General features: G+C 37.5%; 2 protein-coding genes across 5 annotated transcripts in view; one reads left to right on the top strand and one right to left on the bottom strand.

Moving 5' to 3' along the window:
- The window catches only part of ogfod3 (2-oxoglutarate and iron dependent oxygenase domain containing 3), a 101753-nt gene that overhangs the window by 63893 nt on the left and 15084 nt on the right, over positions 1 to 22776 (top strand). The window contains exons 9-10 of one of the 3 annotated variants that reach the window (XM_061967239.1): positions 3613 to 3756; positions 6392 to 8102. The exons of 1 other annotated variant lie outside the window; for it this stretch is intronic. In XM_061967239.1, the coding sequence (XP_061823223.1) occupies positions 3613 to 3756; positions 6392 to 6477 (230 nt within the window). In that variant the 3' untranslated portion in view covers positions 6478 to 8102. Of the gene's footprint in view, positions 1 to 3608; positions 3757 to 6391; positions 8103 to 22776 lie in introns of those variants that run through there. One more of the 3 variants, XM_061967241.1, reaches the window with a different exon arrangement.
- The window catches only part of LOC133610707 (urotensin-2 receptor), a 40023-nt gene continuing 20949 nt past the window's right edge, over positions 3703 to 22776 (bottom strand). Inside the window, exon 2 of one of the 2 annotated variants that reach the window (XM_061967238.1) lies at positions 3703 to 3829. The gene's annotated coding sequence lies outside the window, so the exon portion shown is untranslated. The remainder of the gene's footprint in view (positions 3830 to 22776) is intronic. The other variant, XR_009815916.1, reaches the window with a different exon arrangement.

The raw sequence follows: 22776 nt of genomic DNA, 5'->3' as shown, positions 1-22776 counted from the left end.
CTAACACAACCAACTCTTCAAGTCCTGGTCCAACATTTACTTCTAAATACTAAATATCAGATGTCGACATACATGGTCGAGCACTTTTGTCGATAAAATCCGAGACTTAAAGAAGTAGTTGTTTCTATGCCAAAGCGGTCAGTTATTATAACTTACTCATTATTCCGCCATCAGTGTGTGAATGGGTGAATGTGGAAATAGTGTCAAAGCGCTTTGAGTACCTTAAAGGTAAAAAAGTGCTATACAAGTATAATCCATTGTTGACTTCATCAGTATAGCTCAATTTTTTAAAGGAACAAGAAATGAGCTGCCACTTACCTTCAAAGCTTCGGCATCTCACCTAACATCCTTTCTTCTTTTGCGGTAGACTTTTCAGCGGTTCTCTCCGTACCTAACACAACTACATTAAACCGTGGTACTTTACTATCGCCTGTTCTCCTAACGTCTCTGGTGGAAGTCAACAAGTAAACGTTTAAGCCAGTGGTTCTTAACCTTGTTGGAGGTACCGAACCCAACTAGTTTCATATGCGCATTCACCGAACCCTTCTTTAGTGAAAAATAAAATGTTTTTTTTTTCAAATTCAAGAAAAAGTCATGTTTTTTTTACTGGTGCACAAAATGAACCGTGCATGAACATCACCTTGTTCAAAGAACAAAACCAACACAGTGCATGAACTCACAACAAATTACACACCTTACACACATTATCATGAATTGATTAATGTGGACCCCGACTTAAACAAGTTGAACAACTTATTCAGGTGTTACCATTTAGTGGTCAATTGTACGGAATATGTACTGCACTGTGTAAACTGTACTGTGTATTCTCTTCCTTTGCAATCTGCCAGTAAAAGTTTCAATCGATCAATCAATCAACCTGCAAATCAGATGGAAAATTAGGGGGAACATTGTTTGGGGGTCATCCATAATAAGCTGATAGGGATACGTTTTTATTTACACGATAAGTCGGATGTGTCTTTACCTCCGTGGCGGAGGCTCTGCCGAACCCCTGAGGCCGACTCACCAAACCCCTAGGGTTCAATCGAACCCAGGTTAAGAACCACTGCTTTAAGCAATGGCTATTTTCAGAAATATCGACAACTGCTTATGTCAACATGTGTCCGCCAAACCGAAGGTTGTTGAAGCATCGTTGTATTATGAAACACGGGGTGATATTTTGTACCTCGATGCCGCAATGTGTGTGTAAATTTAAGAAAAAAAAACATGCGACCATGTTTCCTGTTTATCAGGAAGCAACCCAAAAACGTCAGGAGCGGCGTTCCGCGTTTGACATCGGTATTTATTACCATCATCAAGCTGAAGGAACTAAGAAAGGGGACAATTATGAATTGTGGAATAATTTTGATCTTATAGCACCAAATGAGGTAAATTTTATTTTCCTGTTTATTATTTGGCTCATTCACCAGTTGCACATTTCACGTTACTTTCTGCACATCTATTCATGCGGAATACAAAAAAAAAAAATTATACGTATTTGCTACCATTAATTTAATTTGCAGGTCAAATGCAGTGACTTTTTAAATTCAGCAGGTGGCGCCATTATGAAACACCAACACTGTGTCAATGCATTGTCAGTACAGCTAGTGAGTGTGCAACACACTCGCGGAGGCACTGGGTTGCACTGTACCGCACTCAAAGTTTAAAGACAATGCCATCCATCCATTTTCTACCGCTTGTCCCTTTTGGGGTCGTGGGGGGTGCTGGAGCCTATCTCAGCTGCACATGGGCGGAAGGCGGGGTACACCCTGGACAAGTCGCCACCTCATCACAGGGCCAATGTTTGTTTTTGTTAAAAAAAAAAATGACACAAAGTACATTGACAAAGCAAAAAGGGACAGTATTTTGAGTTTGACATCACTTTTTCTCTTCCATAGCTGCAGGTATATAAAGTTGGTATTCATATATCCCTACGCAACTTAAAGGGGAACATTATCACCAGACCTATGTAAGCGTCAATATATACCTTGATGTTGCAGAAAAAAGACCATATATTTTTTTAACGGATTTCCGAACTCTAAATGGGTGAATTTTGGCGAATTAAACGCCTTTCTATTATTCGCTCTCGGAGCGATGACGTCACGTTGTGACGTCACATCGGGAAGCAATCCGCCATTTTCTCAAACACCGAGTCAAATCAGCTCTGTTATTTTCCGTTTTTTTGACTGTTTTCCGTACCTTGGAGACATCATGCCTCGTCGGTGTGTTGTCGGAGGGTGTAACAACACGAACAGGGACGGATTCAAGTTGCACCAGTGGCCCAAAGATGCGAAAGTGGCAAGAAATTGGACGTTTGTTCCGCACACTTTACCGACGAAAGCTATGCTACGACAGAGATGGCAAGAATGTGTGGATATCCTGCGACACTCAAAGCAGATGCATTTCCAACGATAAAGTCAAAGAAATCTGCCGCCAGACCCCCATTGAATCTGCCGGAGTGTGTGAGCATCTCAGGGACAAAGGACCTCGCTAGCACGGCAAGCAATGGCGGCAGTTTGTTCCCGCAGACGAGCGAGCTAAACCCCCTGGATGTCTTGGCTCACACCGTCCCTTATGCCACCGAAGATGATCAAGAGAAGAATATCGACCCTAGCTTCCCTGGCCTGCTGACATCAACTCCAAAACTGGACAGATCAGCTTTCAGGAAAAGAGCGCGGATGAGGGTATGTCTACAGAATATATTAATTAATGAAAATTGGGCTGTCTGCACTCTCAAAGTGCATGTTGTTGCCAAATGTATTTCATATGCTGTAAACCTAGTTCATAGTTGTTAGTTTCCTTTAATGCCAAACAAACACATACCAATCGTTGGTTAGAAGGCGATCGCCGAATTCGTCCTCGCTTTCTCCCGTGTCGCTGGCTGTCGTGTCGTTTTCGTCGGTTTCGCTTGCATACGGTTCAAACCAATATGGCTCAAAAGCTTCAGTTTCTTCTTCAATTTCGTTTTCGCTACCTGCCTCCACACTACAACCATCCGTTTCAATACATGCGTAATCTGTTGAATCGCTTAAGCCGCTGAAATCCGAGTCTGAATCCGAGCTAATGTCGCTATAGCTTGCTGTTCTATGCGCCATGTTCGTTTGTATTGGCATCACTATGTGACGTCACAGGAAAATGGACGGGTGTATATAACGATGGTTAAAATCAGGCACTTTGAAGCTTTTTTTAGGGATATTGCGTGATGGGTAAAATTTTGAAAAAAACTTCGAAAAATAAAATTAGCCACTGGGAACTGATTTTTAATGGTTTTAACCCTTCTGAAATTGTGATAATGTTCCCCTTTAAGGAAGGAACTAACATTTAAAGAGTCACTTTAGGTCATCATTTTTCCCCCATCCCCAATTATACCTGGATCTGGTACCTGAGGGGTTTTCCCAATGCTGCAGTACTGTAATGGTCAAGCTTGACAGGTGTTGTTTATCTTTGGATATAAATATAGTATCCCTGCTTCTATTTTTATGCAAAGAAGACGTGTTCATGTTTTGTTAAAAAAAAGCATGGAACTATTTTAAAATCTGTCAAACTCAACATTTGAGTCCTGTTTTTTCTAAAAAAAAGTCTCCCCTTTTTTTTGAATTCTCCTTGCCCAGGTAGAGTGTCTTTCTTTTCCTCCGGCTCTGAGAACCTCCATCGCGTGGAGACGGTGTCATGGGGGACCCGCTATGCCATCACCGTGTCCTTCACATGCGACCCGACACAAGCCATCGCCGACCCAGCGCTGCCTTAAAGCACCCATCGGTAGGGAAGGGAGTGGAGGGGAAGGAAAGGGGGGATGGGTGGGTGAAGTACGGTCCTCCGGCTCACTGAAACCCTGCAAAATGGAGGAAGCAGAGCGAAAGTTTGAGTGATGAGAGGAGAGGAAAAAGGAAGGTTGATGTGTTGGTTAGTTTAGTTTCAGTGGCTACACGATTTTGCCTCTTAATGATTGTGCTGATCTAGAAAAGATCATAATTGTTGTCTAGATGTTAATACATGCAAACCAGGTTTCTGTCAATGGACATGGACAGCAAAGAAGAAATATGCCGTTTTCAACAACATTTTTCTCATGTACTTGTAATTGCTTCCAATTTTTTTTGGCTGTTATTTTATCGCTTTTCCGCATCTTTATGTCAGATTGTTTCCTGGACCAGTGCCACTTAACAAAGTTCGTTAAAAGTTTATTCTAGAAGAAAGCTGATGAAAACAGGTGTAGTCAGCCTTGCAAACATTTTGTTTTGGAATATTAGAGTTTGTTGATGAATGCTACCAAATCATGTCCTTATTAATGCATAATGTTTTCCGTAGGGGTGTACCAATCCGATATTGATATCGTTATGATATCAGCAAAAGACAAGTGTCGGATGATATTGGCTTGCATGTAAAATGTCTTTGATACAAGTAATCCTGCAGCGTGTTTACTTGTGCAAAGCTAGACAGCCAGTTGACATCTAAATGTCCTCCAATTTGCACACAAGGTTGGTCTTTTTTTTTTTAATCAAGTCAAGGCTACTAGGAGCTAGCAGATACACAACAACTAAGCACACAATAGCACACAAGCTAGACGTACAAAAAATGTGTCCTTCATTGAACAATATTGCATTCCAAAAGGAGACATTTGCCAATACAAACAAGTGCCAAATCATTATCAGTGATGTTGATAGGTTTCCGATGTAGTGAGTCCCAGTGTTGCAACTAGCGACTATTTGTATAGTCGCCTAGTCATCGACCATCTTAAAGTTAAGTCGACTAGTCAAATTATTGAGTGGCTCTAAAAGTTAAAGTTAAAGTTAAAGTACCAATGATTGTCACACACACACTAGGTGTGGCGAGATTATTCTCTGCATTTGACCCATCACCCTTGATCACCCCCTGGGAGGTGAGGGGAGCAGTGGGCAGCAGCGGTGGCCGCGCTCGGGAATCATTTTGGTGATTTAACCCCCAATTCCAACCCTTGATGCTGAGTGCCAAGCAGGGAGGTAATGGGTCCCATTTTTTTTATAGTCTTTGGTATGACTCGGCCGGGGTTTGAACTCACAACCTACCGATCTCAGGGCGGACACTCTAACCACTAGGCCACTGAGTAGTCTATAATTTAGCCATCCACTTTTAAATTCAGTTTAAGATACTTTAAAGCAAGTATTAACAATAACAATGACTACCGTATTTTTCGGAGTATAAGTCGCACCTGCTGAAAATGCATAATAAAGAAGGAAAAAAACATATAAATCGCACTGGAGCCCGGCCAAACTATGAAAAAAACTGCGACTTATAGTCCGAAAAATACGGTACTTCATTCAGAAATATTTAACATTAGGCTGTTACAAACTAACTATACTAAACGTTTGTCCATTTAAATGCAAGGTCAGGAAAAATAGTGATGAAAATAAAGAACATATTTTAAATGTAAACAAAGGCCAGTCAGAATAGCAGCAATAACAACAAAACACCACCAAATCTATCGAGCTTCCTCAAAAAGAAAATAGCTTTATATGATGATGATGATAGTCTTTAGGAAGATGTACACAGTATAGGTCAGTGGTTCTCAAAACTTTTTTCACCAAGTAACACCGTAATGACCAACATTAAAATACCGTAGCACAGTATGCCTAAGTATTCATCAAAAACAAGGCAGTGGTTTTATTTAACAAGTATATGTAATCTTTTTGGCCACTGTAACATTACATACAATTTGAACAGTGTTTGAATATTTAATTAAGTGATTCTTTGGCGTACCACTAGATGGAGCCCGTGTACCAGTGGCATGCGTACTTCAGTTTGAGAATCACTGGTATAGACGGTATGATGACAAGTATGTTGTCCTTTGAAGGCTTTTCGCTCTTGAGTTATTGATCAGTGGGTACGGAACATAACGAGACCACTTAAAATGTTTCTCTCTTTGTTTTATTGTAGCCATTAGCTAAAATCAAAAAAGTTCATGTACACTCAGCACCCCATCTTGACAGAAATGTAGATTATTTTGCAAATTTAATGACAATTAAAAACTGTCTGATTTGTTAAATATTTTTGTACCAAACAACATAAGTGGTGTTATCAATAAAGCAAAGACATCAAACAATTGTCAAACAGCTTTGTTTTTATTTTTATGATTAATACAATTACAATACAAATACAACTAAGTATTAATTTTGTCTTTATAATCCATCCATCCGTTTTCTACCGCTTGTCCTTCTCGGGGTCGCTGTAGCCTATCCCAGCTGCACTTAGGCGGAAGGCGGGGTGCACCCTGGACAAGTCGCCACCTCTATTTTTCGACATTCATTTCATCACTGTACGGAACATTCTGTTCCGTACAGTAGTTCCATCTTCTTAACGGAGATCTTTGTATTGTTAAGCCAATATGTGTACAGTATTTTTCAGATCAATCTCATTTCAGGTGTTGGAAGCATCTGCACACCTTTCAACAATACGACCTTGATCATTCAAGGTGGACTTCATCAGGCTATTGATCAACTAAATTAACGACTGGGTTGTGTTCATTGATTGTGTGGTTTTAATATTTAGTGAAGAGAAGAGGTGTGTTTACATGTGGGGAATCTAGAAGAGTGACCACTATACCTTACACTGTATAATCTAATAAGTAAATAACAAGTTGCAAGGGTTGCTAACTGATGTTAAATTTTCTATAAACTTTCTAAAGTTTAGTTAAAAAACAGACTTATCTTTTTTCAGGAGTGCTCAGTATCCTCTTACAGTATGCAGAATATACTGTACATATTGTACAGTCAGTGACAGCTGATAAATGACTGGACTTACTTGTCCTTGTCACTACCCTAAATGTGTGTTACATGTTTCTGCTTATTTAGAATGATATCATTATCCCTCTTGAAGTATTCATGAGACGCATAAATTCATTTGCACCCTGTCCCATGCGTCTTTTTGAAATATATAGCTGGTCGTTAACTGTTTCAGCAATGAGTACATTTACATGTTTATGCAAAAAAAAACAAATTTCTTTGATGTTTTGTTGTATGTTAAGTAGTGCGTTAATATCTTTATTTCATGACATAACAGTTCTTTTTCATGTAATAAAATGTTTTTTTGTTTTAGCCCAAGCCAGTTTTGTTTTTGTTTTTTGATTAAATGACTGTTAGTGATATTTCTACTTTTACTTTTGCAGCAATAAAATCTTTGTGTATTAATTTTAAATCAGTTACTATTATGTAACAAAGTTTTTCCATGTCTCTCGCCCAACCCCCATCCCTCCACATTTTCCCCTACAGTTTGCAAAAACTATAGGGCAGGGGTCTCAAACTCAAATACACACACACACACGGAAGAGTTAGTGCTGCAAAGGATTCTGGGTATTTGTTCTGTTGTGTTTATGTTGTGTTACGGTAAGAATGTTCTCCCGAAATGTGTTTGTCATTCTTGTTTGGTGTGGGTTCACAGTGTGGCGCATATTGCTAACAGTGTTAAAGTTGTTTATACGGCCACCCTCAGTGTAACCTGCATCGCTGTTGATCAAGTATGCTTGCATTCACTTGTGTGTGTGTGTACAGAAGCCGCACATGTTATGTGACTGGGCCAGCACTCGTTGGACTGGATGAAAAGCGGGGCATTGAAATTTGGGAGTCTCCCGGGAGGGTTGGCAAGTATGAGAATTAGCGGTGAATGCGGTGTTACCGCGGCACCGCCGCTGTATATAATCGGCAGGCCAGCTCTAGTGTTAATTTGATATCGCCTAAAGGGCCAAGTGAAATTACACGGCGGGCCAATTTTGGCCCGTGGGCCAGAGTTTGACACCCATGCTATAGGGGGAAAAAACAATGTTTTATTAGTTGTTACAAAAGTGTGGCCACAGGGCCATTTGCGGCCCGCAGTTGTGGTGTACCACAGCATTTTGTAAAAAAAATTATATAAAAAAATACCATCAAACTTCAAAAAGATAAAATATGGGAAAAACCTGACATGTTGATACTAACACGTAACTCATTTTAATGAGCTTTGTCAGCTACAATACAAAGCTACGGTAATACAAAGTGTTATCTTTAAATATATATGCCTGATTTAGCATTCATAGAATAATAACAAAATGGACCCTGAATGCTTTGACTTTTCAGTATGTGGCCCTTGGTGGCAAAAGTTTGGACACACCTATTTTGCAAAAAACTTTGGTTATATTATACATCTATAGTTGCTTTTAGAGAGCATAATTATGGCTCTTTGGAGGGAGCCAGATCTTCAGGAACCATTCCTTTTAAAGAGCCGTTCAAAAGACTGACTCGTTGTTTTATATATATATATATATGTATATATATATTTATAAAACAACGAGTCAGTCTTTTGAACGTATATAACGTAATATATATATATATATATATATATATATATATATTTATAAAACAACGAGTCAGTCTTTTGAACGGTTCTTTAAAAGGAATGGTTCCTGAAGATCCGGCTCCCTCCAAAGAGCCATAATATATATATATATATATATATATATATATATATATATATATATATATATATATATATATATATATATATATATATATATATATATATATATGTATGTGTATATATACCGTATTTTTCGGACTATAAGTCGCAGTTTTTTTCATAGTTTGGCCGGGCTCCAGTGCGACTTATATATGTTTTTTTCCTTTTTTATTATGCATTTTTGGCAGGTGCGACTTATACTCCGGTGCGACTTATACTCCGAAACATACGGTATATATATATATATACATATATATAGAAAAAAAAGCACTACCGATAAATGGAAGAACAATGCAGCCCCTGCAGTGAGCAAATTAGTCCAAAAGATGGTGCCATAGCACAAACAATAAAACACCCTGTCAGCGTTTTTGCTTGGTTTTTTTCATAGGTATTTTTATTATTGTCATCAGGGGAAGAACAATCTGTAAATTAGCCGCTCCGTTTTATAAGCTGCAGGGTTCAAAGCGTAGGAAAAAAGTAGTGGCTTATTGACCAGAATTTACGATAATTTAAAATTACAAATAGCTAACTATAAATCAATTGGCTAACAATGAAGCTAAAGGGAGTCGTCTATTCTGCTCATAAAGCCATCTAAAATCCATGCCGTGACCTCATAATAATAAAGTATTAACAATATTGTTAGCATAAGAGGTAACACTGAGGAACTACTTTTAGCAGTGCTTTGATCACTATCTTTATGCAGCTATTGACATGTTGAGCTGCTGCATCGCCTCTGAGTTGGTGAGAGTGTGTGCTAGATTATAAATCATGCCTCTCACTTAAATAGTAAAAGGTTGTGTCCATAACCCAAGAAGTTGGTCAACTTTGACATTCAATTTAGAAGACATCAGTAGGAAGACGCGACAAGATGCTCGTTTGTGCCCACCCTTTTTACCTGAGGTGTGAGGATTATGATGAATTCATCATCTAAACGGGGAACGAAAGATATAAACATCCCATCAGTCGGCATCCCAGTGAGAGCAAAAATTGTACAGTAAGTGATTGTTTCATTATGTTTGTATTTCTTTGTTAGCACTTAGCAATAATGCTACATGATGCTTAGTGTTTCACTTTAGCATGATCTGCTTATCACTCAGCTTCTAAAACGTGTAGCTCATCCTTCTTGTATTCAGGCTCAAAAATATAAGGTTCTGAATCATCATTTTCCCCAAAGTAGTTTTATTTCGATACTTTCAGGTACTTTTGTAAATAAAGGGGACCACAAAAGAAAATGCATTATTGGCTTTATTTTAACAAAAAATCTTAGGGTACATTAAACATATGTTTCTTATTGCAAGTTTGTCCTTAAATAAAATAGTGAACATACAAGACAACTTGTCTTTTATTAGTAAGTAAGCAAACAAAGACTCTTAATTTCAGCTGCTGACGTATGCAGTAACACATTGTGTCATTTTCCATTCTATTATTTTGTCAACATTATTAAGGACAAGTGGTAAAAAATGAATTACTAATCTACTTGTTCATTTACTGTTAATATCTGCCTTTTTTCTCTTTTAACATGTTCTATCTACACATCTGTTAAAATGTAATAATCACTTATTCTTCTGTTGTTTGATACTTTACATTAGTTTAGGATGATACCACAAATTTGGGTATCAATCCGATACCAAGTCGTTACAGGATCATACATTGGTCATATTCAAAGTCCTCATGTGTCCAGGGACATATTTCCTGAGTTTATAAACATAATACACATTTAAAAAAAACGAAAGAAGTTGTTGTAATGCCAAAACATATCGACATTATCATAGTAGTATCGACTAGATACGCTATTGTACTTGGTATCATTACAGTGGATGTCAGGTGTAGGTGTGTATCCACTAATGGCGTTTGTTTACATTTTGACGCCGGTGAGCTACAGTGTGTAGTGAAGCATGTTTAGCTATTCCTCGTCCTGCAGGGATGATACTTGTAAGAAACGTACTTTATTTGTCGCCATGGAGACCAGGATTAGTCATTTAGAAGTAGCTAAAACACTGCCGACTGGGGCTGGACTTAAGCCGCTAGCTAGCCATGTCTTAAAACACCTCTTCCTGAGGGCGTTTCAGTGTTATAACTTCACCTTTATTGTCAGTTTTTAATCCAAAATGCATCCATTCTCCTTTTTCTGTCTACACACTGTGTCTGCTTGTAAGTACTCCGTGATTGTGCACTGCGGAACATGCTCGTCTGCTTGTAAACTAGAAATGACACAACGTGACTTTGACGCAGGCGCAGGGGTGTGCAGGACCGGTACGTTTCAGAGACGGTATAGAACCGAAAATGATTCATTAGTATTGCGGTACTATACTAATACTGGTATACCGAACAACCCTTTGAGGATGTTTTCATTTAATTAACAAACATTTTATTCCATTTTAATTTTACACAAAAAGCACACACTGTGGTGGTAAAATAAGTGTGAAAGGTACAAAACAAAACAGAATTAAACCCAAAACGTTGAAAGAGCCATATTGGACCAAAAATACAAAAAACAAATCTTTCTGGAGCCGCAAAAAATGAAAAGCCGTATATAAGTCTTATAATGACGGCAACACATGATGTAAGTGTCTATATTAGCTATAATAGCCTACTATCAAAATTACTATGTGTCGCAGGCTGAAGCAAATCTTCGTTGACAGAAATGTTGAAATGTAATATTTATTCTACACATTTTTACAACATTAGAAAACATTAGTAAATCAGAAGCTACTCAGAAGGTGAGATAACTCCTGGAAATTACTGTCTTTTAATGGCCAAAGGTATAAATGTGTGTGTCCAAGTTAAAGGAAACTGCAGGTTGTCTTCTTCTAATGGATTTATTACAATATTTGGCAAGCTAGGTAATGTTTGCTGTGGTCTGGAACAACATGGCGCACAAACAACTATCTGAAATGCAGCCAAAATTACATACAGATAATGTCTCATGAGACATGCAAATTATATACAAAGAGGTTAAAGTAAAGGATATTAAATGAGTTAAAATATACCTACAAATGAGGCATACTGATGTAATATGTACATACAGCTAGCCTAAATAGTATGTTAGCATTGATTAGCTTGCAGTCATGCACTGACCAAATATGCCTGATTAGCACTCCAACAAGACAATAACATCAACAAAGCGCACTTTTGTGCATTCACGCACCGTATACAACCTTTGGTGGACAAAATGAGACAAAGGAGGAGTGGAAGATTTTACATGTAAACAAACTGTTGTGTCACAGTCCACACTACGGTGAGTTCAAGAACCACCGAAATTAGTAGGACAAAACGATGTTCACTTAATACTCTCATCGGTGAAGCATACACACAAACATATTAAACAGTGGGCTTTCTAACAATTAGGAAGGTTTGTGTCAAAAAAATTTCCCCCATCTTTTTCCATTTTCAATCCTTTTTTAAAAATGCTCCAGCTGACCCCCGGTTTAGGTTTTCATTATAGGATGTGGGCGCACCTCAAAAAGTCACAACTTACCGTAGAGCAAGGGTCTCAAATTCAAACGTAATTAGTTAGTAGGGCTAGGCGATATGGACCAAAACTGATATCGCTGATATTTTTAGTTCAAATATAAGGTATATACTGGTATCTTTTAATAACAAAAAAAATAACGTGCAAATTGCTTAAGGTTTCTACAGTGTTTTACAGCTAGATAACCAATGTTGAGTACTCTAATTATTTTTGTTGTAAGTAGTAACGTAATATGTTCTTTATTCTTATAAAGTCATTTGTTTGCCGTTACTATGTCAAAGCAGTTTCGTTCATTTTGTTCAATAACGTTAGGTTTATAGAAGTGAACAACATAAACAGATGAGATTTGTGATAAAGTCGCTACAAGGAGAGGTATAGGTATGTGTAAATAAAGCTATATTCAATCACTAATACCCAAATGCAATCGCTGTACAAAGCATTGCATAACTCGGGAGTCGAGAAGTCGACGACGCACCGCCATATTCAAAAAAAAAAGTTTGATGCGCGTAATCAGAGAAGCCCTCGTAAACACGCAAGGGGCCAAATAGGAATGCCCTTTGCTTCACAAGTCAGGCGCAGAGAAGATCAAACTGCACTAACAAAGGCAAAACATACCGGTATTGTGGTGTTGTCTCAAATACATACCACCTTCTAAAAAATATCGATGTTAAGTATACGTAGCACTGGTGTATCGCCCAACACTGCTAGTTAGCCTGCAAAAAAAAAAAAAAAAAATCTATATATTTTACGATTTAAAAAGCTGGCATCCCAGTCACCGTATTTTACCATTAAATATACGGTGGGTTTGACACAAAATTACTGTAAATTGAAAAACGGTACCGTTGTTGTAGTTATGTTAAAGTTCTGCTGACTGAGCTGCCAGTTTTTAAGTAAAGTCAATAAAATGTATGGCCATTTTTTTCAAAGTGCATTACCGTATTTTTTCGGAGTATAAGTCGCACCGGAGTATAAGTCGCAACTGCCGAAAATGCATAATAAAGAAGGAAAAAAGCATATATAAGTCGCACTATGCAAAAAACTGCGACTTATAGTCCGAAAAATACGGTACTATGAATTGAAAAAGAGTACCACTGTTATTGTTACTGCAAAATGTTGGCGACTGAGCTGCATTTTTTTTGTTTACTGTAATCTATGTTCCCTGTTTTTACAATGCATCAATGTTAATGGAAAAATGGTACCACTGATGATTTTACGGTAAATTTCTGGCGACGAAGCTGCCAGCTTTTTACAGTAAAATGTTATTTTACAGTGTAGCCTTGCAGACATACCATCATGGATTGTACAGCCGTGAAGAGGTCAGTATGAAATGACACAAATTTAGCCCGTGAGCCCCACTTTAGGCATCTCTGGTCAAGAGCAATGTAGCAGTGATATTTACTTACTTACTATTTGTTATACTGTGATCGTGGTTGTGAGTAAAATTTCCTGTAGGAAATGTTACAATTTCTTATAAACGAATGCATCAATGACTAGGAGGTAAGTTAACAATTCCATATAACAAGAGAGGAATATTGGGAGGCATATGCTGCCCCCCACTCCGACCCCCTGTCAATGTACACCAAGCACAAAGGGACCGTCTGCAATGAATTTATTCATGAGTGTGAGGCACTTGACATTGGTACACACTTTAAATGTTAAAGTGTGCCTAAGTGTCGGGGAAATTGTTTTTTTTAAGATGGAATTCATGTAGCAGCCTATTCATAAACAAGTTGGATGGGGGTTGGGGGTCTTTGAAGAAAACTTAAAAAAAAAAATCTTTTACATGTTTCCATGTTGTATGTGTGATCTCGGGAACATGCACTACAAAACATGCTCATTGTCACCACTAATCCTAAATTCCTCATTTTTATTTATTAAAAAAAAAAAGATTAGCACAAACTGTTCTATTCATTTATGGTTTGGCTCAAGTCATTCAAAAAAAATGCTTATAGTTTAAATTAGGAATACATTTTTTATTTTTTTTATTTTAGGTAAATTGATGCACTTTAAATATTTTCTATTACAGATTACAAAACACTAGCTATGTGCACATGGACACAATTAATTGGATTAAAAGCCTGATTGGAATAAAAATGCTTCATGTAAACATGCCATTCGGAATATTCTGACCCGATCGGAATCAAAATTTCACTCCGATCGAGACGGGTGGTTTATGTCGATAGTAATTTGGATTGTAGCGCATGAAAACGCTTCTTCCTAAATACGGATTGAAATGATCATTACTGCACATGTTTTTGCAGTGATTGTCTTGCTGCTGTCTCCCCCCATTCAACATGTACAGAAGTAGCGTTATATACTTTGTAATTTGATACTTAAAAACGAGACGAGCAAAAGTATGGTCTGGAGTGTCATGTGTCGATGTAACAATAAAAGAAGGGATCCAGTTGTCGTCTTAACGAGCTGATTTGTTCACGACCTTACAGCTACTCCAAGTGCTAACTGCTAGCATGAGGCACGTACACAGAATGTCGTAGCATGAAGACGTGCCGCAACCCGTACATAATCACAACATGGAGGGCACAGAACAGCTCCATTTCAAAAAAGAGAGGTCAAACTAAAGTAGTGAACAGAAGGAAAATTGATAAATAAATAACGTGATAACGTCAGACAAGCAGGAAAGCACAGAGCCATGTTTGTTTGCAGCGGAAGTCACTGCTTCTTCCTCTTCTACTTCAGTTTAGGGTATGTGCTGCGCATGTCAAAATAAGGTATTCCAAATTCAAGTGTGATGCATCACAATGCACGTCATAATGTTCAGGGTCCATGTACACAGCAACATTTTAATCCAAATGATGATCAGATTTGCCCATGTACACTAGGCTCATGTTCACAAAGTTATTCTTTGTTGTAAGGTGAGCCATATTTTTTTATTTTTCTGGTATCTTTAATGTCAATAAGGAGAAAATGTCATGCAGAAGTGTACTCATAACAATTGAATCGACAAAACGATACCATTTATAATCACAGCAGAGAGCGGGGGTAGGGAGGCGCACAAATAAATGTTTTCGTATCAGGAAATAGTTTAGAAGCACTGATATAGTGTAAGGCATTTGAACTAAACATTCACATCTTAGTTTTGGGCAATTGTTTGTCAAATCTGATAAGATATATAGAATTTCAATTCATTTTATTTGTAGGATAAGCTTAGGGCCAAGAAAAAACAAACTGCAGGCTGAAAATGGACATTGTGGACAACTTAGGTATTTAGTCTTCAATGATTTTTGTGCTTCAATGATTTTTGTGCGTAATGATGATCAAAGTGACCGATTTTTGCCGGAATACACATGCTCACAAGAATTACTACATTTTCTAGGCATGTTCCCATCAGGGTTCTATGCTGCCGATTCCGATACCAATCATTCCTGAGTGAGATCTCTCGAAACCAATATTGATATTGATTGTCATGATCTAGCATGGCACTTTGGATTTTATTGTTTCCTAAGGTTCTATATTTATTTCTTGCTCAGGGCTCTCATTTGTGTGTTCCACTTCTTGTTTTCCTCCACCACTTCTCTTGTCTGATTGGCAATCAGATGCTTTTTATGCCAGCGACTGGGCTTGATCCCTTGCTTTGTTTGCTTCCATGCTGCATAGCTTTCCCTATGCTTCCTGTGCAAATATATTTTACCTGCTGTCTCTGCATCCTGGGGTCCAGGACCAACAACATCCAAGCCAGACCGTAACAACCAATCATATGTATTAAGTGTGAATTTTATTTATTTATTTATGGTTATTTATAATTAACAATATCAACACAATACTTAAACTAGTTCCTTATTCTCTTTTATTACATACCGTTGTTTGATCAAAACAAAGTCAATAGTACACAATAAATAAACAAAAGTAAATATTACTATCTACTACTCATTTAGTTTTTTCCCCCCTCGAAGTACTCCTGTGTCTAGGGAGTTATTCCCTGAATTTGTAAACAAAAACAACCCAAACAAAAAATAAAGATTTTTTTTTTTAAATCTTAAAAGTTAAAGTTAAAGTACCAATGATTGTCACACACACACTAGGAGTGGCGAAATTATTCTCTGCATTTGACCCATCACCCTTGATCACCCCGTGAGGGGTGAGGGGAGCAGTGGGCAGCAGCCCGGGAATCATTTTTGGTGATTTAACCCCCAATTCCAACCCTTAATGCTGAGTGCCAAGCAGGGAGGTATTGGGTCCCATTTTTATAGTCTTTGGTATGACTCGGCCGAGGTTTGAACTCACAACCTACCGATGTCAGGGCGGACACTCTAACCACTAGGCCACTGAGTAGCTTAATACTAGAATCAGAATCAGAATCAGAATAGTGTTATTGCCATTGTTTGAGAACGGGTTCACAAAAAGTTACTCTAACTCTAAATTGTATGTCTGCTGCATGGACTTCAACTTTGGTGTTTCGACTATCAAGCTCCCCTGAGCAACCACAGTCTGTTCCTTTCTGTCCACCAAGCATTGTGATCCTAAGAACAAATGGACGTGTGAGGCGATAATACATTAATAAGGCAGATTAAAGTGAAAGAGCTTCTCTCATTAAAGACGTGCGAGTCCTCCATAAAACATGAGACACGTTTGTGCAGCAATGATTAGTTGATTTTTTCCAAAGGGTCTGCTTCAATCTTTCTGGATGCTGACACATCAACATGAAACCAAAATAAAAGGCACTGAAAGAAAATGACTGTTGTCTATAGGCATGACATTCGGGCAGTATATTACTCTCGGCAAAATTATCACGATTTCACGGTATGGTGTTATAATTACAGTTATACAATGTCTTATTTTGGAAATGTCTATATTTAAGAGAAGAGAAACATGACTTTTCAGCTAAATAGTCATTTACACACATTAATAAGACACGATGAAAGGGTAGCATATGTATTTGAAATAGATTAAAAACATAACGATTCTTTCTAAATAGATAATTAAGTGCAGTTTTAATTGCAGTCTATGGTTGCAAACCCCCTGAGAGCAGTGAGTCTCAAACTGGTGCGCTTAACCATTAGTGGTACGCAGGCTTCATCTAGTGGTACGATAAATAATCACTTGATTAAAGTACAGTAGGTGTGTGAGGATTAGTCGACAAAAAAATTTGTCGCCGACAATTATATTTGTCACACTCGTGTTTTTCCGGGCAGAACCTACTCAACCTACTCAGTGGCCTCGTGGTTAGAGTGTCCGCCCTGAGAACGGTAGGTTGTGAGTTCAAACCCCGGCCGCATCATACCAAAGACTATAAAAATGGGACCCGTTACCTCCCTGCTAGGCACTCAGCATCAAGGGTTGGAATTGGGGGTTAAATCACCAAAATAATTCACGGGCGCGGCCACCGCTGCTGCCCACTGCTTCCCTCACCTCCCAGAGGGTAAACAAGGGGATGGGTCAAATGCAGAGGACACATTTCACCACACCTCGAGTGTGTGACAATCATTGGTACTTTAACTTTAACTTAAAGAAGCGGGTCTGCGCCGACACTCGCAAAAACAACACTATTACATTTTTTTTAAACATGAGAACATTTCCTACTAAAGAGATATCATAAGATAAAAAATACAATCTAATAGATAGCTAACATGTTAAGAATTAATCAATGATCAATTATACACATTGAGTCTATTAAGAGTGCTAAAACTACCAGGAGTTAATCAATAGTCAATATATTAATGTGCAGCTTTTTAAACATCACAAAATGCTTTTCTTTTTTGAGGAAGTTAGATTTTGTTGTTTGTTTTAATTGCTGCTATTTCAACTATGTTTTTTTTTTTTTAATACATGAACAAGGTTAATTGTTTTTTTAGCACTTTGCTTTTTCTTTCTTTTAAATGGACAACATTTTAATAGTGGAGGGCCGTGCGTTTCCCACCTAGGCCTTCAGTGATGTCCGACTTCAACGATTACCTCTCAAAATACCATCATTGATGTCACCACATGACCATTGCTGGAGAAATACTATACAGGAACACATTTACACACTACTGGGCATTGTACCAAACGGGTTGTTTTCTGGCACATTTAAAAATCAATAAACCTGTATCAGCAATTAAAACATATCTTATGTGGTACTGTCAAAATAAAAATCGCGAAAAACATTTTAAACCTGAAAAAATTAAGAAATAAAATATTCTGAACGCACATCGCCGGGACAGCTGCGCTAGCTTCGGGGGTTGGTCGACATGGTCTCACAAGATGTGGTGGAATTTCTGACCTTTGTACCATATTTTGTGTCTGTCACAGTCCGAAAAAGAAAGTCTGCTCGTTTCTCTTTTTTCTATTCTGAACCATTGAAGGAGCATATGTGGGTTATAGTTGAACGAGTGGTCGGCCTAACCATTCTACAAAATGTTTTGATTGTTTATTATGGCTAAAGGATTTAAGGAGGTTGCAGAATAAACAGGTCCAAAACAACGGGATCTTGACACATGAGGGAAACACATAAATGGCCAAGTAGACCAAGTCTATGTATGATTCGCATGATTCTCGATTCATCCAACGTCTCCGGAGGACGTTGTCTGTTTGCATTGGCAATTCAATCCAACCTTGTACCATTTGATTATGGGTAAATAAAACTTTTGTACTAAATTCACTTTTGTTGCTGTTTAAGATTCGGACCTTCCACCACATAACATTTATCTTTAAATATCCTTCTTGAAAATGTCCTTGCAAATATATGTGTTGTCTTGTCTAAACATAAAAGATGCAGACGAGGCGTGTTGGCTGACTTCTTAAAGTTTACTCCACAGCGTGCTCATCAGACACATCCCGTCTGCCGGTATGTCTTCATTCAACAACCTACTGCACATGCTCTCCACTACTGTGGCATGCTGGGTAATGGAGTTTTTATGTTACCTAGCTCATAACATCACTATATATCTGCCTTAGGCCAGCTAGAAGGCCTTACTGACAACAACGCGTGATCTGATTGGCTATTGCAATTGTCTATCAACTGTATGTCCCCATTCACTTACAGTGAATGGGGACATACAGGCAGATTTAGTACAGCATAGCAACATAAGCTAGCATAATTCTGATTGGATAAAAACTCTTTAACCTAAAAACAACAGCGCTGGAAGGAGCATAATATGACATGAAGAGAATATGAATACTTTTAGATATTTAGGGAAAGTAAATAAAAAATTACTTTTATCTTTAATTATGATCATGATTTCTGGTTATGTTAGGCCAGCAGAGAAGGCCTTGATGGTCCCTGCATTTTAATAGTCATTTTTTAAATTTTGTAACAGTTGAATGAGAAGCACAGTTTCAGTATAAATAAATATTTATGAATGAATTAGTCATCTTTGTTGTTAATACGGACATGCCTAAAATAACTCAAGTTGCATTTAAAAGTCGATGGAAAATGAGAAAAAAAGAATATGTGTACGCTTTATAATCCAAAAAGTCGACTAATTGTTAAGATAGTCGTTGATTTGTCGACTATCAAAAGACTTGTTAGTTGCAGCCCTGAAGTAGTGTTTTATTTTCCTATATTCAAACACAGTGTTACTGTTCAAACTGTGTTTAATGTGGCCAAAACTTAATGTCAACTTCAGTTCTTAATAAAAAAACAAAGCATATCATGCTTTTAATTTTCAACATTTTAACCCTTTAAATGCCCATTTGAACTAATTGCCTGTTTTTTTTATTTTGAAAAATCTGCAGGAAATGAATTATCATCCATATAGTAACTGTTAAAGGGTTAGGGTACTGGGGTAAAGATCAGGCCTGAATATACATAAGACTAATACTAAAAGTAATTTTCATGCATTGTTATATTGAAGATGCACTGCTAGAGCATATTTGTTGTATAATTGGTGCTGCTGTAAATGTGGGGTATGACATGTATGACATATATACACACAACATCAGAGCCTCTGATAGATTTGATCATTTAGGCCATTAGATTCATTTTCAAGTTTATATATATCCAAAAAATAAAGCTGAACATTGTTCTAAATACTACCACTATGTCCAAAATGTGGCCCAAGACTGGTGGTAAATTTTAGAAATAAAATTAAACCAAAAGAAACTCGCAAAAAGGGGGAAATATAGCAAAAGGGATAATGTACCGGAAAAAAGCTGAAATGTTCATACAGTTTAATAATATCACAACAATAAAAACAATTTGTCTTTAAGTATACATAACATTTGTTTAGCTTTTTACAAAATAAAAAAAAATACAGCAAAATGTGTCCCCACTATATAACAGAAGGGAAAGGTTAACTTGGATCTTACAAAACAATAAGATGAGGAAGATGGGAAGTGCTTAAATAACATTTAGCTATCAGTGACTTGCTCTGTAAAGCAGATAAAATACACCCGCATAATAAATATTCATAGAGTTCACCTTACTATGTGCCACACTTGCCGTGGCTAAAAATGGAAAGGAGGCGTTGGTGTGCTGGTGCTGATGAGCCGTGGGAGTTATTTTGGATATGAAGTGAGGGCGTCATTGACAGACACTGCAGGGCCACCTTAGCAGTTGGGGTTCTAGCTTCCATATACACCTAGGGCAGAACTCTCTTTAGCAGATGCGCCTACACAACACAACGGGGTGCTGAGTCCCCTTAGAAATAGCATACTGTGGTACCTTAATAGCTGTGCACTAGGGTTGCCCGATATAGCCGATGTACAACATAAACGATATGAATTTGGCAGATAATAGAGCTTTTAAAACTATCTTCATATCGTGGTAATGCATTTTGATGACACATTGTAGCCCACAAATTTGACAGCGACAAGCGAACGAACGCCGCGTCCTCAACGCACTGCAGCATCCTTGTTAGTGGCTAATGTCTCTCAAGAGTGCAGAAAAGCCACTTTTAAGTCAACAATCTTATAGCCTCCATGGTGGTAAATAAAGTAGGGCTGTCAATGTTATATATATATATATATATATATATATATATATATATATATATATATATATATATATATATATATATATATATATATATATATATATATATATATATATATATATATATATATATATATATATATGTAGCACGGTGGAAGAGGGGTTAGTGCGTCTGCCTCACAATACGAAGGTCCTGAGTAGTCGTGAGTTCAATCCCGGCCTCGGGATCTTTCTGTGTGGAGTTTGCATGTTCTCCCCGTGACTGCGTGGGTTCCCTCCGGGTACTCCGGCTTCCTCCCACCTCCAAAGACATGTACCTGGGGATAGGTTGATTGGCAACACTAAATTGGCCCTAGAGTGTGAATGTGAGTGTGAATGTTGTCTGTCTATCTGTGTTGGACCTGCGATGAGGTGGCGACTTGTCCAGGGTGTACCCCGCCATCCGCCCGATTGTAGCTGAGATAGGGTCCAGCACCCCCCGCGACCCCGAAGGGAATAAGCGGTAGAAAATGGATGGATGGTTGGATGGAGATATATATATATATATATATATACATATATATATATATATATATATATATTTGGGCTGTCAAATTATTAAAATAATGATTAATCACTGTTTGTTCATAATTAAACTCAAAATTAATCGTGATATTGTACAAACCCTGTTTCCATATGAGTTGGGAATATGTGTTAGATGTAAATATAAACGGAATACAATGATTTGCAAATCCTTTTCAACCCATATTCAATTGAATGCACTACAAAGACAAGATATTTGATGTTCAAACTCATAAACTTTATTTTTTTTTGCAAATAATAATTAACTTAGAATTTCATGGCTGCAACACGTACCAAAGAAGTTGGGAAAGGGCATGTTCACCACTGTGTTCCATCACATTTTCTTTTAACAACACTCAATAAACGATTGGGAACTGAGGAAACTAATTGTTGAAGCTTTGAAAGTGGAATTATTTCCCATTCTTGTTTTATGTAGAGCTTCAGTCGTTCAACAGTCCGGGGTCTCCACTGTCGTATTTTACGCTTCATAATGCGCCACACATTTTCGATGGGAGACAGGTCTGAACTGCAGGCGTGCCAGGAAATTACCCGCACTCTTTTTTTTACAAAGCCACGCTATTAACATGTGCTGAACGTGGCTTGGCATTGTCTTGCTGAAATAAGCAGGGGCGTCAATGAAAAAGACGGTGTTGTTATCAGTATTTATTGCCACCTTTCCCAACTTCTTTGTCACGTGTTGCTGGCATCAAATTCTAAAGTTAATGATTATTTGCAAAAAAAAAAAAATGTTTATCAGTTTGAACATCAAATATGTTGTCTTTGTAGCATATTCAACTGAATATGGGTTGAAAATGATTTGCAAGTCATTGTATTCCGTTTATATTTACATCTAACACAATTTCCCAACTCATAAGGAAACGGGGTTTGTAGATAAACATACTTTTTCATCATTAATAAGTGTACCCTAGACATATCATTTTCAAGTTTTAATACTATCACTGGACAATTAGTTCGCTTTATTGAAATGTTTCTTAAACATTATGTTTTTTTTAAACAGCTCAACCCAAAAAAGCATGAACACGCTTTTAAAGAAAAATAAAATACCTGCAGTGCGTTGGCGTCTTGCCAGATTTTGTATTTTGTAGGAATACATCGATTGTATTCCTGCTGTAGAAGCACTTGCGTTAAGAAGAGGAGCAACATCATGTTTAGATACCATTTTCACACATTAATAACACAAAATGTAGATTGTTACAATCAAGCTTTGACTTTCAAAGATGTTTGGTAATGTAATCTGTGATATTTTGACCTGAAAAAATGCGTTTGATATTCTGTACATTATATGTTGTACAAATTAATGGTAGTCATATATCTGATTGACAATGTTATAACCTTCTCTATTTATTATTAAAATGTAATATTCAGTCTGTTAAACGTTCTGTAATTGCGGACTATC

The sequence above is a fragment of the Nerophis lumbriciformis genome, linkage group LG11 (assembly GCF_033978685.3).
Source record: "Nerophis lumbriciformis linkage group LG11, RoL_Nlum_v2.1, whole genome shotgun sequence".
Classification (NCBI taxonomy): domain Eukaryota; kingdom Metazoa; phylum Chordata; class Actinopteri; order Syngnathiformes; family Syngnathidae; genus Nerophis; species Nerophis lumbriciformis.
This window is presented reverse-complemented; position numbering and strand designations above follow the sequence as displayed.